This window comes from Palaemon carinicauda, chromosome 12 (assembly GCF_036898095.1).
Source record: "Palaemon carinicauda isolate YSFRI2023 chromosome 12, ASM3689809v2, whole genome shotgun sequence".
Lineage (NCBI taxonomy): Eukaryota > Metazoa > Arthropoda > Malacostraca > Decapoda > Palaemonidae > Palaemon > Palaemon carinicauda.
The window spans coordinates 154,734,189-154,752,721 of NC_090736.1; the positions used below are offsets into that span (position 1 = coordinate 154,734,189).

An 18,533-nucleotide genomic window follows, 5' to 3' on the forward strand; every position below is an offset into this window, starting at 1 on the left:
ATCAGAAAATAGAAGATAATGCATATGAATTATAACACTATAATATGTGTGTGTTTAAGGTCGTACAAGTGATATATAAATAAGATGATAAAATATTTTTTTAATTAAACACTGCATAAATTATATGTGAATCAGAAAATAGAAGATAATGTATATGAATTATAACACTATAATATGTGTGTGTTTAAGGTCGTAAGTATTATATATAAGACGAAAGGTTTTTAATTTCAGAAAACTTCATGCGATGCCAATCTTTCGAAGGAATAAGACCCGCTTGAAATATGTGGTTTTCATCACGTTTTTCTTCTCGGGAATTTATATGTGAGTATCACTTTCTATCGGAGATAGTTTTTCTATTATTATTATTATTACTAGCCAAGCTACAACCCAAATTGGAAAAGCAAGAAGCTATAAGCCCAAGGGCTCCAACAGGGAATAATAGCCCGGTGAGGAAAGGAAATAAGGAAATAAATAAGTGATGAGAATAAATTAACCATATGTTATTCTAAAAACACTAACAGTGTTAAAACAGATATGTCCTATTTAAACTATTAACAATGTTAAAAACAGATATGTCATATATAAACAATAAAAAGACTCATGTCCGCCTGGTCAACATAAAAACATTTGCTCCAACTTTGAACTTTTGAAGTTCTACTGATTCAACTACCCGATTAGGAAGATCATTCCACAATTTGGTAACAGCTGGAATAAAACTTCTAGAAAACCGTGTAGTATTGAGCCTCATGATGGAGAAGGCCTGGCTATTAGAATTAAGTGCTTGCCTATGACAAGGGTTGTATTTTACAATCAGACCATAGATTTTACCAATCAAATATATTGAAATACATTTTTATTTGTAGTGTTCTGTTCTACGGGGCTGGTTATTTCTGTAGTCTGTGTGACCTTTATCCTGTGTATTGTGAAGACCTAGTAGGCCTACACTTATTTCCTGACCTACTGGTTTCCCAATCAGTGAAGTAAATGGATACTGTCTGGTCAGTACATGGATAGGTGACCTCCAAGGAATGCCAAGAAACTGGCAGCACTCCTTCAAGAGTAGTCTTAACTATTGTAAACACATAGAGACAGATTACAGCTAGCTTAAAACTGGCACGCCTCTACAAAAACGGGCGATTATAGACGTCAGGGACTGTTAAACAAATTGGATAGTTTCATGTACGTTTAGATCTGATAGAATCTGGGCCACATGGGGAGGTGTAGAACCGGGGAGGCCGATGTGGTAACGTCCCTGACTGGTGAAATGCCAGACCGGGGTTCGAGTCCCGCACAAACTTGTAAGTTTCTTTGTTCGCTGCAACCTCACCATCCATATGAGCTAATTAGAGGGCGGCTTGAGGGAACCTATAGGTCTATCTGCTGAGTTATCAGCAGCCATTGTCTGGCCCTACCTGGTCCTAGCGTGGGAGAGAAGTATACTTGGGCGCTGATCATATGTATGGATGGTCAGTTTCTAGGGCACTGTCTCTGCCATTCATGAGCGACCTTTAAACATACAAATGTAGGAAGATCCCATAGTTGCACTGAAATAGTACTTAAGAAGTTGAACAGCAACATGATAGAAATTAAAAGGCCAACAAGTGGGTGCAGTTAGGCGCTGAATGGAAACTGCAAAGACTCTCAAGTGATGCCTACAGTACACCGCATGATGTGCACTTGTGGCTTGAGGGTGAGACCATAAGAAATGTTTATCTGTGATATGTAAATGAAAATCAGATGAAAGAGACTTGAATTTTCACAAAATGTCCTTTAGATTGTTAGATATTGCAATAAAAAGTAATTCTCTCTCTCTCTCTCTCTCTCTCTCTCTCTCTCTCTCTCTCTCTCTCTCTCTCTCTCTCTCTCTCTCTCTCTCTCTCATGTATATATATGTGTGTGTGTGTGTGTGTGTGTGTGTGTAATGTATATATGTGTATATATATATATACATACATATATATATGTATATATATATATATATATATACATATAAATGTATATATATATATATATATATATATATATATATATATATATATATATATATATATATATATATATATATATCCTGTCCTTTTTATGTAAGTGTAGGCCTCCATAATAATTTGTTCAATAAAATTAGAAGTTAGGTGTGTCAGATATAATTCCTGTGTAGGTTTTAGAAATGGGGATCTACGTAATTATGTCGAACCAAGTTATTTCCGAATTTATGATAATTATTTAATTCATAACCTCAAGTACCATTAATAAACCCACATGGTTATTGGAAACGTCTCTGTCTGGCGATCTCTTGGACTGGTGTTCGCAACCTAAGGATAGCAGGTTTGTGGGAGCCTAGAGGTCTACCTGCTGAGTCATCAGCAGCCATTGCCTGGTCCTCCCGGGTCCTAGCATGGGTGGAGAGGGGGCTTGGATGCTGGTCATATACTGTCGCTGTCCCTTGCCTCTGCCATTCACGAGCGGCCTTTAAACCAATGATTGTTTTATCCTATTTATTATTATCTTTTATTTTGTTTTATAGTTATTTTAATTTAGTTTCTTTCCAGATTTCAACTGTCTACGGGCAATACTGCAGATGCAGGTAAGCGTCTCTCTCTCTCTCTCTCTCTCTCTCTCTCTCTCTCTCTCTCTCTCTCTCTCTCTCTCTCTCAGAGAATTTCATTATTAATTTATTTATGGTACAGGTGAAATAAGTTTATTTACAATAACAAGAATAAGTTTAGAAGCTTTGCACCTATCTATAATGCGATAGAGTGCCCTCAAACTTATTTTGCGGAGTGAGTAATTAGGAACCAGGAACTGGAGAATGAGAAAAAGAACAAGGCCTGGGATTTGAATTCTCCCTTGTATATCAACAAGTAATAAAGAAAACTAGCTAAATATGAACTATTTTCCTTAGATTTTATCTAACAACAGGCAAAGAAAGAAAGGCGAACATCTTGGTCCAACTCACTGTCTAATTTAGAAGATAGTGGGAATGACCGTGATCTAAAGAACACGAAATTAAGATGTTATTGGAAACTCTGTGTGTGTGTGTATGTGTGTGTGTGTGTTTGTGTGCTTAATGTACATCAACGTATTTGTTTCTTTAATTCCAGCTTATGCTACTGATCTGCTGAGGACTGAGAAATGCAATGTCCCACCCCTCCAGTCTTTAAAGCAATACACTTCTTACATCAACAATAAACAAGCTAATTGCAGTCATTGGGTAAGCTATGTTTATTTTGAGAGGTATAAATTATACATTTGTATGGGACGTCTCACTTTCTATCTTGCATCCCGTTGAAGCAATAGATTGGGACTTAGATGTACGAGAACTTCTTCTTTCCCACCGTTATCGTTACACTAATTAAGGGGTCGGTTGCCTGATGCGCCCTCTCCAGTGCCTTCTGTCAATTTGTCCTTTTCCACCAAACCTCTCTTTCAAGCAGTGATATTCCCATAATCCACCTCAGCATTCTCATCTGTGTTCTCTCAATCTTTACTTCCTCTTTTCGTCATAAGGCCCAAGTTTCTGGTCAATAAATTAACACTGGACGCATGAGAACATCTGTTAGCTATAAATTTCTACGGATAATATTTGTTTTGCATAAATTAACGGAAGTTTTCACACCTTTCCAAACCTCAGGTCGCACTGGGCACTTTGGGGCCCTCTGACGGGCAGAAGGTAATATGCATGGACCCTTCTCTGAACATAGATCCTGGTAACTGCGTTGCTCTGTCCTTCGGTATCAACGATAACTGGTACTTCGAGGATGACCTCGAGAGGTTGGGATGTAAGGTCAGTCAAGAGAAATGTTAACATTGAATTGTTTTCTTGTGTATATTACTTGAAAGTTCTTGTTTCTTTTTCACAGAGTACTGTGCAAAGGTATATAGATGTGTAATGAAGTAATTCCAGGTAGTAATTAGTATATTTAATTTTATATACTAGCATTAGATGTGTGTTGCAGGTATATGCCTTCGATCCAACTATAGGCCTAGAGACCCACAGTAGGTCTTCAAACATCCAATTCTTCAAACTTGGCATCTCGAACTACCGAGGGTTCAAAAAAATCGGGATGAATAAGATACCAACGGATTTTAATTTTACAAAGGTAATGATAGATATATACTTTTTAATACAGTGCGGATACTTTAAATTAAAAGTTATATAGTTTTGTTTGCAATTGAAATACAGAAGATATCATCATCATCATTATCATCATCAGCAGCTATTACTAGTCCACTGCAGAACAAAGGCCTCAGACATGTCCTTCCACTTGTGTCTGTTTATTGTCTCTCTGTGGCAGTCCACGCCTGCAAACTTTCTTAATTCGTTAATCAATTGTTTTCTCTTCTTTCCTCTGTTTCTTTTGCAATCCCTAGGGACCCATTCTGTTCTTAATGTCCATCTATTATATGTCATTCTCATTATATGTCCTGTCCACTTCCATTTCTTTTTCTTACATGTGGTTAGAATATCGTCTACTTTAGTTTGCTCTCTAGTGTTAATCCCATCATTATTCTGTTCATAGTTCTTTGAGATGTAACTAGCTTATATTCCACGGCTTTGGTAAGGACCCAAGTATTTGATGCAGAAGTTGATACTGTTTAAGTGTTAGGATCTAATTAAATACATTTCTTTCTAGAGAAAGTGTGATTTTACTTTTCATAATCATTTTATTTACCCAAAACTCTCGATCCATATCATACTTATCCTTCTTTCAATTTCAGTCTCATGTCCTGAGGAAACACTTACTGTCTGTCCTAAGTACGTATATTCATTGACAATCTCTAGAGCCTCATCCATATCTCTTATTTGTTGTCTCTACATTTTCATAGAACATTATCTTAGTTTTACTCATATTCATTTTCAGTCCTATATTTCTACTTTCTCCATTCAGGTGTTCATCTTTTTCCATTCATTCCACGATTCACTAAACACAACTATGTCATCTGCAAATCTTGAATTTTCAAGGTATTCCCCATAAATGTTAATTCCTATATTTTCCCAATCTAAATTCTTAAAAATCTCTCCTATAGTCCATTTCTTTTTGCGATGCATATTGGCACCGACTCGCAGCGGTGCCCTTTTAGCTCGGAAAAGTTTCCGGATCGCTGATTGGTTGGACAAGATAATTCTAACCAATCAGCGATCAGGAGACTTTACCGAGCTAAAAGGGCACCACCGCGAGGCGGTGCAAATATGCATCGCTAAAAGAAATGGACTATAGGTACGCTGTATATTTCTGTTTTGATTGCGTATGGTAAATCACTTGAACCTACATCAATTGCTTACAATTCTCATTTCTTTTATTGGACAGGAATATCCAGTTGATACATACGAAAACATCCTTGAGATGTTGGGTCTGATTGATGTCCCTATTGACGTGATCAAAATGGACGTTGAAACGTCCGAAGTCGATTTCTTTCATGACGTCCTATACAGGACGCCTCACCTTTTGGCGAACATCAAGCAAATGGCAGTTGAAGTCCACCATGATATACTTGAAGGTAATATTAATTGCTTTATTATTACCAACGCTAAGGAGGTATATTTTTTTTATCTCTGTTTTTTATTTATCACAAGCCTAACTCAAAAGGTTAATGGCGAATTTTGGCGAAAATTTCAGGATATGTCAGAAATTCACCAACTTAAAAGTGATAAGGTTTTGGTGGTCATCAGGATCACCTTCCAGATCCAGGATTTTTTCAATAGGGTTATTCACTATTGCGGGATTGGACTAATTTGGATATTTCTCCTCAAACAAATATAGAGTCTAATAAAGATTGAGATGGTGATATATATATATATATATATATATATATATATATATATATATATATATATATATATATATATATATATATATATATATATATATATATATACATTTGTGCATGTATTGTACCACTATATAAGGGTAAGGGAGATGTGCATGAGTGTTGTAATTCAAGAGGTATTAGTTTGTTAAGCGTAGTTGGAAAAGTGTATGGTAGAGTAATGATTAATAGGATCAAGGATAAAACAGAGAATGCAATCTTAGAAGTACAGGGTGGTTTTAGAAGAGGTAGGGGTTGTATGAATCAGATTTTTACAGTAAGGCAGATATGCGAGAAATATTTAGCAAAAGGTGAGGAGGTGTATGTTGCGTTTATGGATCTGGAGAAAGCGTATGATAGAGTTGATAGGGAAGCAATGTGGAATGTGATGAGGTTATATGGAGTTGGTGGAAGGTTGTTGTAAGCAGTGAAAAGTTTCTACAAAGGTAGCAAAGCATGTGTTAGGATAGGAAATGAAGTGAGTGATTGGTTTCCGGTGAGATTGGGGCTGAGACAGGGATGTGTGATGTCGCCGTGGTTGTTTAACTTGTATGTTGATGGAGTGGTGAGAGAGGTGAATACTCGAGTGCTTGGACGAAGATTAAAACTGGTAGACGAGAATGACCATGAATGGGAGGTAAATCAGTTGTTGTTTGCGGATGATACTGTACTGGTTGCATACACAGAAGAGAAGCTTGGCCGATTAGTGACAGAATTTGGAAGAGTGTGTGAGAGAAGGAAGTTGAGAGTTAATGTGGGTAAGAGTAAGGTTATGAGATGTACGAGAAGTGAAGGTGGTGCAAGGTTGAATGTCATGTTGAATGGAGAGTTACTTGAGGAGGTGGATCAGTTTAAATACTCGGGGTCTGTTGTTGCAGCAAATGGTGGAGTGGAAGCAGATGTACGTCAGAGAGTGAATGAAGGTTGCAAAGTGTTGGGGGAAGTTAAGGGAATAGTAAAAAATAGAGGGTTGGGCATGAATGTAAAGAGAGTTCTATATGAGAAAGTGATTGTACCAACTGTGATGTATGGATCGGAGTTGTGGGGAATGAAAGTGATGGAGAGACAGAAATTGAATGTGTTTGAGATGAAGTGTCTAAGGAGTATGGCTTGTGTATCTCGAGTAGATAGGGTTAGGAACGAAGTGGTGAGAGTGAGAACGGGTGTAAGAAATGAGTTAGCAGCTAGAGTGGATATGAATGTGTTGAGGTGGTTTGGCCATGTTGAGAGAATGGAAAATGGCTGTCTGCTAAAGAAGGTGATGAATGCAAGAGTTGATGGGAGAAGTACAAGAGGAAGGCCAAGGTTTGGGTGGATGGATGGAGTGAAGAAAGCTCTGGGTGATAGGAGGATAGATGTGAGAGAGGCAAGAGAGCGTGCTAGAAATAGGAATGAATGACGAGCGATTGTGATGCAGTTCCGGTAGGCCCTGCTGTTTCCTCCGATGCCTTAGATGACCGCGGAGGTAGCAGCAGTAGGGGATTCAGCATTATGAAGCTTCATCTGTGGTGGATAATGTGGGAGGGTGGGCTGTGGCACCCTAGGAGTACCAGCTGAACTCGGTTGAGTCCCTTGTTAGGCCGTGAGGAACGTAGAGAGTAGAGGTCCCCTTTTTTGTTTTGTTTCATTTGTTGATGTTGGCTACTCCCCAAAATTGGGGGAAGTGCCTTGGTATATGTATGTATGTATATATACATTCAGTATATATATATATATATATATATATATATATATATATATATATATATATATATATATATATATATATATATATATATATATATATGTGTGTGTGTGTGTGTGTGTGTTTTATGCATGTACTGTATGTAAATTTAGAAAAGTTAAAATGCAGTTTCAGTATTGTTTAAATGCCTGCTTGTCTCTCTATCTGGGTAAAGATGGCGGAGTGGGTCAAACGAGCATCCAGCGAACATTCTGGGTCATCTTCCACCACTTGAAATGTCACGGTTTCAAGATACTCTCGAGCAGAGACGGTGGGTTCTTCAGAGAAGTTGTCTGGGGACGAGAGGCAGATTGAAAACTTTTTTTACCTAGCCAAATTGATATGAGTCTTTACGCGCAAGAGCCCGTGTTCCAACCATGTGTTGGGGTAATCTAAAACGAACGACATGAGTCTTATAATAGTTTATATATGACATTATTTTAATGTAATTACTGATCATTTATAGTATTTATTCATTACTTTTCATGTATTTTATTTATTTGTAACTGTCTTTCCTCACTGGACTATTTTCCCAGTTGGAACCGTTGTGCTATTATATAGCACTCTGCTTTTTCAACTAGGGTTGTAGCTTAGCTAGTATTAATGAAAATTATATTAGTAACTAGAAAAGTATGGGATAGACCCAGGCCCTTGATTAGGCTTTTTTTTTTTTTTTTTTTTTTTTTTTTTTTTTTTTTTACACTGCAACCTATGCTTGTAAATATGATATTTAATATAATCTATTTGTAAAGAACAGTTTTATTATTTCCTCCTTAATGTAGGTCATAGTCTAACTAATCCCATATAAGACTATTTGATGAGTTCAATGGAATTATTTGTGACGTACGCTAGAAAATAATGTTGATGACTGTTATGAGTAGGCCTAGGATGACGAGAAAGAACAAGATAAATTATCAGTCTGAAATGTATGAAAGGAATATAACTCCTAAGATGTTGGGTTAAGAGTGCATTGCAGAAATATATCTGATAGGCCTAAAGCCACTGGAGCTGTGAAGAAAAACCACAGGCTTCTATTATGAAAAATGTCCACTTAACCAGAGCTAACTCTCCAAGATGAATATTCGTAGGCTTATATTTTGTTGCGATACGAGAACGAAGTTTTATATCGATAAAAGTATTCATATCAAGAAAAATAGAAATTGCAAGAGTAGCTCTGAGAAATGATAAATCTTGATTTATAATAGTTTTCCATATATCTTTATGGTTAACTTTTCTGAACGAGGTTATTATAAATTTTGTCAGAACTCCAAATCTCCTGTCCATATTGATCTGAATAAAATAATATGAAAAAATGCTCATTGGAATTATTAAAGTCATCGTCTATGGAAATGATCTTGGGCTTAGACGCATACGCCATTATATCTCTATATAGGTCTACCCCTTTACTTTTATCCTTTGTAGGCCTACGCCTTTGCTAAAATTGTAACCCAAAAATCCTCTTCAATGCTGCAATCTGCTTTTCAGTCCCCTCCACGCTATCTAACCATTATGCAACAGATAATGAGTTTATATACAAACAGTTCCGAGCAAGAATGTCACTAGAATTCAAACAGACTAATAAATGCTAAGGCAAGCTTAAACAGGTTCTGTTATCAGTTCGGAGAAGAGTAGGGAATCTTTTATACAGAAAATATGAATTGAAATTTACTTCACTGGTGGTATGGAACAGAAGTTAGAATAATTTATGATATACTATTCTACACCAATTCATATAGAAACAGAGAGAGAGAGAGAGAGAGAGAAAGAAAGACAGAGATGTGGGATTGGAGAAGAAGGCAAGCTGGTGATCTGAGTATATACAGTAGTGTTTAATTTGGGGAATCCATTTAAAACCAGATGCCCTCCCTTATCAGCCCATTCTCGCTGCCTTGTTTATAGGTGAAGTGAATATCAATCCTGGATTCAGCCTAACCAACCAACCATCGTTCATAGACTATAGTCCATGTCTTTTAGCGAGTCATATTTGCACCGACTCGCAACGGTGCCCTTTTAGCTCGGAAAAGTTTCCTGTTTGCTGATTGGTTAGAATTATCTTGTCCAACCAATCAGCGATCAGGAAACTTTTCCGAGCTAAAAGGGCACCGCTGCGAGTCGATGCAAATATGACTCGCTAAAAGAAATGGACTATAGTTTCTAACTTTCTACTTTAAACATTTCTTAACTAATTCATGATTTATATCTATTTCTTCCGTTCTGTCACTGTTTATTGATGAAAATCTTTTAGACATTAAAACACCTTGAATTTTCAGTCTTGTATTCTGTCCCTCTGTGTTGTCAAAGATTAAGTTCAAGTTTATAATATTGTGGTATTCGTTGAAACCTATAAGTTATCTTCAGAAAATTTAAATGCTTCCGTTAGCCCCCTTATGTTAATCCATGAATGGCAGTGCCAATATACGTTATTTTTCTTAAGTGTCATACCATCAACTTTTTTTGGGGGGGATTCCACAATAAAGAGGTTTATATGACTGACATTTTCCTTTGCTGTATCTTTTACTCTCGGCTATTATTAGCAAATGAATCTGGGCAACTTAAGAATACCCAAGTCATTGGTCAAGTAAAACAAATGCTACCTATAGCCCCAACCTTTCCACCCTCTGTGGCTCTTCATTTTTAAAGTACTTTCCACTCTTATAAATGTCGCACACAGAGTTTATCGTAAAATATGTGCATACTGCTTCGAGATATACTTAATTTCTATGTAGATATATTACAGTGAATAAATATACATTTAAATATTATTTATTGATGTATATATGTATTTATATGTGCATATATATAGGTAGTAAGTTGGCCAGGGCACCAGCCACCCGTTGAGGTACTACCGCTAGAAAGTAATTATTGGGACCTTTGACTGACCAGACAGTACTACATTGGATTCCTCTCTCTCTGGTTATGGCTCATTTTGTCTTTGCCTACAAATACACTGAATAGTCTGGTCTATTCTTACCACATTCTCCTCTGTCCTCATATCCCTGGCAACACTGTGATTACCAAATAATTCCTCTTCGCTTGAGGGGTTAACTACTGCAATGTAATTGTTCAGTGCCTACTTTCTACTTGGTAAGGGTAGAAGAGACCTTTAGGAATGGTAAGCAGCTCTTTTAGAAGGACACTCCAAAATCCAACCATAGTTCTCTAGTCTTGAGTAGTGCCAAAGCCTCTGTACCATGGCCTTCCACTGCCTTAGATTAGAGTTCTCTTGCTTGAGGGTACACTCGGGCATGCTGTTCTATCTTATTTCTCTTCCTCTTGATTTTTTAAGTTTTTTATAGTTTATAAATGAAGAATCTAATTTAATGTTGTTACTCTTTTCAAAATATTTTATTTAGATTGTTTATTCTTCTCTTGTTTATTTGTTTCCTTTCCTCACTGCTATTTTTCCCTGTTGGAGCCCTTGGGCGTATAGCATTTTGTTTTTACAACTGGGGTTATAGCCTAGCTTGTAATAATAATAATAATTAGTGTTTTGTTTATCTCGTTGTGTGTTTAATAAGTCTGAATGGGTAGGAAAACGACTTATAAAAAGATGTGTTTTATTATAAAGCATTATAAGTATATAAACGCCATAGTTCAATTGGGTATGTAAATATAGATATTAAAGTGTTGAGTACTTCTCTTGTAGTTTATTTATTTCCTTGTTTCCTTTCCTCACTGTGGTATTTTTCCCTGTTGGAGCCCTTGGGCGTATAGCATTTTTCTTTTACAACTGGGGTTATAGCCTAGCTTGTAATAATAATAATAATTAGTGTTTTGTTTATCTCGTTGTGTGTTTAATAAGTCTGAATGGGTAGGAAAACGACTTATAAAAAGATGTGTTTTATTATAAAGCATTATAAGTATATAAACGCCATAGTTCAATTGGGTATGTAAATATAGATATTAAAGTGTTGAGTACTTGCTGAAATCAAATTTTACTATTAGGGTTGGATTTCTCTTGCTTTAGGGCATACTCGGGCACACTATCTAGTTTTCTCTTGTTTTGTTAAAGTTTTTATAGTTTATATAGGAAATATTTATTTTAATGTTACTGTTCTAAAAATATTTTATTGTTCCTTGTTTCCTTTCCTCACTGATGTATTTTCCCTGTTGGTACCCCTGGGCTTAAAGCATCCTGCTTTTCCAACAGGGGTTGTAGCTTAGCAAGTAATGATGATGATAACATAAACACATGCTACCTATATATATATATATATATATATATATATATATATATATATATATATATATATATATATATATATATATATATATATATATATATATATACACAGTATAAAAGTGTGAGCGAGTTTGTTTTTGAGTTCTCTTGCCTGAGCATACACTCGGGCACACTATTCTATCTTATTTCCCTTCCTCTTGTTTTCGTTTTAATTAAGTGGTTATAGTTCATATATGAAAGATGTAAGTTAACGTTGTTACTGTTCTTAAAATATTTTATTTTGATTGTTCATTACTTCTTTTGTAGTTTATTTATTTCGTTGTTTCCTTTCTTTACTGGGTTATTTTTCCTTGTTGGGGCCCTTGGGCTTATAGTATCCAGGCAGCTTTTCAATCTTGGGTTGTAGCTTAACCTGTAATAATAATAATAATAATAATAATAATAATAATAATAATAAAAACCCCAGAGCAAGATGGCTGTCGTCTTCACGTATGTGGGCTACTCGGTTCATGGGGCATCTATGGTAGGATATCTATGGTTATCCGAGTTTTTTCTTATATCTTATTTTTCATATCCTTTTGTTCTTAAACATCGATATTTCTATGACTCCAGTTCTCTTAAGTAAGCAATCAATACTTAAATTTTGGTTTATGACCATTCTTTTTACATTGATTTAGCATTCAGGGTTCCTTGCTAAAAAAAAATAAAGAATGGTGAGATACTACCGCTAGAGAGTTGTAGGTTCCTTTGACTGGCCAGACAGTACTACATTGGATCTTTCTCTCTGGTTACGGTTCATTTTCCCTTTGCCTACACACACATCGAATCGTCGGACTTATTCTTTACATATTCTCCTTTGTCTTCATACACCTGACAACACTGAGATTACCAAACAATTCTTCACCCAAGGGGTTACTACACTGTCATTGTTCAGTGGCCACTTTCCTCTTGGTAAGTGTAGAAAAGACTCTTTAGCTATGGTAAGCAGCTCTTCTAGGAGAAGGACACTCCAAAATCAAACCATTGTTCTCTAGTCTTGGGTAGTGCCATAGCCTCTGTACCATGGTCTTCCGCTGTCTTGGATTAGAGTTCTCTCGCTTGAGGGTACACTCGGGCACACTATTCTATCTTGTTTCTCTTTTGTTTTATTAAAGTTTTTATGGTTTACAAAGGAGATATTTATTTTAATGTTCATGTTCTGAAAATAATTTATTTTTCCTAGTTTCCTTTCCTCACTGGGCTATTTTCCCTGTTGTGGTCCCTGGGCTTATAGCATCCTGTTTTTCCAACTAGGGTTGTAGCTTAGCAATTAATAATAATAATAATAATAATAATAATAATAATAATAATAATAATAATAATAACGTTTGATCCATTTTAACAGAATAACTTAATTCTGAATGAAGATATAAAAACGTATTGCCTATCGTAATTTTAGGTTCATATTGATTATTATTAGCCAAATTTCAATCCCGGTTGTAAAAGAAGACTGTTATAAACCTAAGGGCCCAATGGGGAAGGCCAGCGCGGAAAAAGAAATGAAGTAGTTCAAGTAGGTTATAAATTATAAAAGAAACATATAAGTAACATAAACTATGTAACAAAGCTTATATAACTCCTGCTCTAAAGAAAAACATTTCACCCATTCTAAACGTCTGAAGTTATCTATTGATTCAACTACTTTATTAGATTGGAAATATTTTACAATTTATCACAGACGATGGATTGAAACTGTAGTAATTGGGCCCCACCGTTAGAGTATCTTATATTAAAAATTATTTAAGTAACAACAGGTAATTTCGTACAAAATAGTTTAATCAATTCAACTATGGCAACAGAGGGAAGCGTTTTAAAAGCAACGTAGCCATGCGAGTCTACCGTGAGGAAAAAGAGATTTATATGTCCCCACCAGCTTCCCTTGTTGAGGATGTAACCGTAAGCTTTAAACCAAAGATCCTAGAGTAGTTTTTTTTAAGCTAGGACACCGATGAAAAGGTGTTTGTAAATTAAGCTTTAACATGGAAGCTTGAAGGGGATTAACCTACCTGGTTTACACCCTAGAAAGTATATATGTGTTCTGAAAGGTAAGTAGCCTACTGTAGCCTACACAATATTTATGCTAGTCTCTATTTTATTTGGGACTTGATTCGTTTAACAATAATCAGTGATCTATCTTTTAAAACCTCTGTGGAAACTGATAATTTGTTTTTTGAAGTAAAGTTTAAACAAAGATCCTAGTCTTATGTTATTGGCTGATGTTTTTTTTTTGCGCAAATGATATTCTCTCTCTCTCTCTCTCTCTCTCTCTCTCTCTCTCTCTCTCTCTCTCTCTCTCTCTCTCTCTCTCTCTCTACGGTTCTTCTATACAGTAGGTCTATATCTATAAAGATTCTAATAGTTGTAGATCGCAAGCTTTAACAGAAAAAAAGGCCAGAATTATGTAAAACCTTTAGTTAGGTCACCTGAATATAACCATTACCAGATTCCAACCGTAGCAAAAGCAAAATTACAGTGATTTAAACATTACCTTGGTAATCAAGAAGCTTACTTGACTTTAGAAACTTATCGTTAATTAAAACTGCTATTTTTGTGTGTTTTTCAATCCGAAAATTTAGGGTAATTATAACAAATAAATAAACTTAATGAAAAAATTATTAGAAAGGCTTTTATTTGCAGAGGTTAAGCGAATTTCAGCATAAAACATCCGGGGTAGAGTCAGTTCAAGGAAAGTTAGTCCAATATACCGGCTTTCGTGGTGAAACAGTCAATTCTTCTGGTTCAGCCATGCCACGAAATCACTTTATTTTGTTAAAATAAGTTTGGTTTTAATGGTGCTTACAATATTAGAAAAATTAGAATACCCTAATCATGATCAATATCTACAATTATATAATCTGCATTAATTAATAGTTTTCTGAAGTAGATTGAATTTTCCTTATGTGGTTGATCTAAAGGAAAATCGCGTTCAAGGAAAGAATATGGTCGAACTTTCAAAAAGCTTCATATATAAGCTTTGTTGACGTGGAAATATCAGTAATATTTATTTTCCACACAGTGCCATGTTTCTATAGGGGATAAAGAAAAGGGTAAACTATAAAGTAAACATAATTTGGAAACTAGAAGAGGAAATAAGTACTTTATTCAAGTGATATATAAATAAGATGATAAAATATTTTTAAAGTAAACACTTTGCATAAATTATATGTGAATCAGAAAATATAAGATAATGTATATAAATTATTACACTATATTATGTGTGTGTTTAAGTTCGTAAGTATTATAGATAAGACGAAAGGTTTTCAATTTCAGAAAACTTCATGCGATGCCAATCTTTCGAAGGAATAAGACCCGCTTGAAATATGTGGTCTTCTTCACGTTCTTCTTCTCGGGAATTTATATGTGAGTATCACTTTCTATCGGAGTTAGTTTTTCTATGACAAGGATTATATTTTACAATCAGACTATAGATTATACCAATCAAATATATTGAAATACATTTTTATTTGTAGTGTTCTGTTCTACGGGGCTGGTTATTTCTGTAGTCTGTGTGACTTTTATCCTAATATGTGTATTGGATAGTTTCATGTACGTTTAGATCTGATAGAATCCTGGCCATACGGGGAGGTGTAGAACCCGGGAGGCCGATGTGGTAACGTCCTTGACTGGTGAAATGCCAGACTGGAGTTCGAGTCCCGCTCAAGCTCGTTAGTTTCTTTGGTCGCTGCAACCTCACCATCCATATGAGCTAATGAGTGGCTGGTTCGAGGGAACCTAAAGGTCTATCTGCTGAGTTATCAGCAGCCATTGCCTGGCCTTACCTGGTTCTAGCGTGGGGAGAAGAGTGTACTTGGGCGCTGATCATATGTATGGATGGTCAGTCTCTAGGGCGCTGTCTCTGCCATTCATGAGCGACCTTTAAATATATAAATGTGGGAAGATCCAATAGTTGCACTGAAATAGTACTTAAGAAGTTGAACAGCAACATGATAGAAATTAAAAGGCCAACAAGTGGGTGCAGTTAGGTGCTGAATGGAAACTGCAAAGACTTTCAAATGATGCCTACAGTACACCGCATGATGTGCACTTGTGGCTTGAGGTTGAGACCATAAGAAATGTTTATCTGTGATATGTAAATGAAAATCAGATGAAAGAGACTTGAATTTTCACAAAATGTCCTTTAGATTGTTAGATATTGCAATAAAAAGTAATTCTCTCTCTCTCTCTCTCTCTCTCTCTCTCTCTCTCTCTCTCTCTCTCTCTCTCTCTCTCTCTCTCTCTCTCTCATGTATATATATATATATATATATATATATATATATATATATATATATTCATATATATATACATGTATATGTATATATATGCATATATATATATATATATATATATATATATATATATATATATATATATATATATATATATATATCCTGTCCTTTTTCTCTAAGTGTAGGCCTCCATGATAAGTTGTTCAATAAGATTTGAAGTTAGCTATGTCACTGATGTAATTCCTGTGTAAGCTTTAGAAATGGTGATCTACGTAATTATGTAGAACCAAGTTATTTCCGAATTTATAATATTTTATTACATTCATAACCTCAAGTTCCATTGATAAACCCACAAGGTTATTGGAAACGTCTCTGTCTGGCGATCTCTTGGACTGGTGTTCGCAACCTAAGGATAGGGAGTTTGTGGGAGCCTAGAGGCCTATCTGCTGAGTCACCAGCAGCCATTGCCTGGTCCCCCGGCTCCTACCTTGGGTGGAGAGGGGCCTTGGGTGCGGGTCATATGATATATTGTCAATGTCCCTTCTGTCTGCCATTCACGAGCGGCCTTTAAACCTATGATTGTTTTATCCAACTTATTATCTTTCATTTTGTTTTATAGTTATATCAATTTGGTTTCTTTCCAGATTTCAACTGTCTACGGGTAATACTGCAGATGCAGGTAAGCGTCTCTCTCTCTCTCTCTCTCTCTCTCTCTCTCTCTCTCTCTCTCTCTCTCTCTCTCTCTCTCTCTCTCTCAGAGAATTTCCTTTGTAATTTATTTATGGTACAGGTGAAATAAGTTTATTTACAATAACAAGAATAAGATTAGAAGCTTTGCACCTATCTATAATGCGATAGAGTGCCCGCAAACTTATTTTGCGGAGTGAGTAATTAGGAACTAGGAACTGGAGAATGAGAAAAAGAACAAGGCCTGGGATTTGAATTCTCCCTTGTATATCAACAAGTAATAAAGAAAACTAGCTAAATATGAACTATTTTCCTTATATTTATCTAACAACAGGCAAAGAAAGAAAGGCGAACATCTTGGTCCAACTCACTGTCTAATTTAGAAATTAGTGGGAATGACCGTGATCTAAAGAACATGAAAAGTAGGATGTCATTGGAAACTCTGTGTGTGTGTGTGTGTGTGTGTGTGTGTGCGTGCTTAATGTACACCAACGTATTTGTTTCTTTAATTCCAGCTTATGCTACTGATCTGCTGAGGACTGAGAAATGCAATGTCCCGCCCCTCAGGTCTTTGAAGCAATACACCTCTTACATCAACAATAAACAAGCTAATTGCAGTCATTGGGTAAGCTATGTTTATTTTGAGAGTTATAAATTATACATGTATACGGGACCTCTCACTTTCTATCTTGCATCCCGTTGAAGCAATAGATTGGGACTTAGATGCACGAGAACTTCTTCTTTCCCACCGTTATCGTTGCATTAAGGGGTCGGTTGCCTGATGCGCCCTCTCCAATGCCTTCTATCAATTTATCCTTTTTCACCAAACCTCTCTTTCAAGTAGTGATATTCCCACAATCCACCTCAGCATTCTCATATCTGTTCTCTCAATCTTTACTTCCTCTTTTCGTCATAAGGCCCAAGTTTCTGATCAGTAAATTAACACTAGACGCATGAGAACATCTATTAGCTATAAATTTCTACGGATAATATCTGTTTGCATAAATTAACGGAAGTTTTCACACCTTTCCAAACCTCAGGTCGCACTGGGCACTTTGGGCCCCTCTGACGGGCAGAAGGTGATATGCATGGACCCTTCTCTGAACATAGAACCTGGTAACTGCGTTGCTCTGTCCTTCGGTATCAACGATAACTGGTACTTCGAGGATGACCTCGAGAGGTTGGGATGTAAGGTCAGTCAAGAGAAATGTTCACATTGTATTGTATTCTTTTGTTTATTACTTGAAAGTTCTTATTTCTTTTTCTTTCACAGAGTACTGTGCAAAGGTATATAGATGTGTAATGAAGTAATTCCAGGTAATAATTAGTATATTTAATTTTATATACTAGCATTAGATGTGTGTTGCAGGTATATGCCTTCGATCCAACTATAGGCCTAGAGACCCACAGTAGGTCTTCAAACATCCAATTCTTCAAACTTGGCATCTCGAACTACCGAGGGTTCAAAAAAATCGGGATGAATAAGATACCAACGGATTTTAATTTTACAAAGGTAATGATATATATATTTTTTAATACAGTGTGGATGCTTTAAATTAACAGTTATATAGTTTTGTTTGCAATTGAAATACAGAAGATATCATCATCATCATTATCATCATCAGCAGCTATTACTAGTCCACTGCAGAACAAAGGCCTCAGACATGTCCTTCCACTTGTGTCTGTTTATTGTCTCTCTGTGCCAGTCCACGCCTGCAAACTTTCTTAATTCGTTAATCAATTGTTTTCTCTTCTTTCCTCTGTTTCTTTTGCAATCCCTAGGGACCCATTCTGTTCTTAATGTCCATCTATTATATGTCATTCTCATTATATGTCCTGTCCACTTCCATTTCTTTTTCTTACATGG

General features: G+C 35.9%; 2 protein-coding genes across 2 annotated transcripts in view; both read left to right on the plus strand.

The window, feature by feature from the left end:
* Nucleotides 1-234: 234 nt before the first annotated feature.
* On the plus strand, nucleotides 235-7,925 carry LOC137650696 (uncharacterized). Its single transcript, XM_068383861.1, has 7 exons — nucleotides 235-321; nucleotides 2,547-2,581; nucleotides 3,099-3,208; nucleotides 3,629-3,781; nucleotides 3,954-4,097; nucleotides 5,307-5,496; nucleotides 7,704-7,925. The coding sequence occupies exons 1-7, from the start codon at nucleotides 245-247 to the stop codon at nucleotides 7,841-7,843; spliced, it is 849 nt and encodes a 282-aa protein (XP_068239962.1). The 5' UTR covers nucleotides 235-244; the 3' UTR covers nucleotides 7,844-7,925.
* Nucleotides 7,926-15,024: 7,099 nt separating this feature from the next.
* Nucleotides 15,025-18,533, plus strand: part of LOC137650695 (uncharacterized) — a 6,042-nt gene continuing 2,533 nt past the window's right edge. The window contains exons 1-5 of the mRNA XM_068383860.1: nucleotides 15,025-15,110; nucleotides 16,624-16,658; nucleotides 17,182-17,291; nucleotides 17,707-17,859; nucleotides 18,036-18,179. Of these exons, the coding sequence (XP_068239961.1) occupies nucleotides 15,034-15,110; nucleotides 16,624-16,658; nucleotides 17,182-17,291; nucleotides 17,707-17,859; nucleotides 18,036-18,179 (519 nt within the window). The 5' untranslated portion in view covers nucleotides 15,025-15,033. The remainder of the gene's footprint in view (nucleotides 15,111-16,623; nucleotides 16,659-17,181; nucleotides 17,292-17,706; nucleotides 17,860-18,035; nucleotides 18,180-18,533) is intronic.

Coding starts and splice junctions, on each gene's coding strand:
- LOC137650696 (XM_068383861.1), top strand. CDS start 245: ATGCCAATCTTTCGAAGGAATAAGACCCGCTTGAAATATGTGGTTTTC. Junction 3,782..3,953: donor TCGAGAGGTTGGGATGTAAG/GTCAGTCAAGAG, acceptor TGTGTGTTGCAG/GTATATGCCTTCGATCCAAC. Junction 4,098..5,306: donor CGGATTTTAATTTTACAAAG/GTAATGATAGAT, acceptor TTTATTGGACAG/GAATATCCAGTTGATACATA.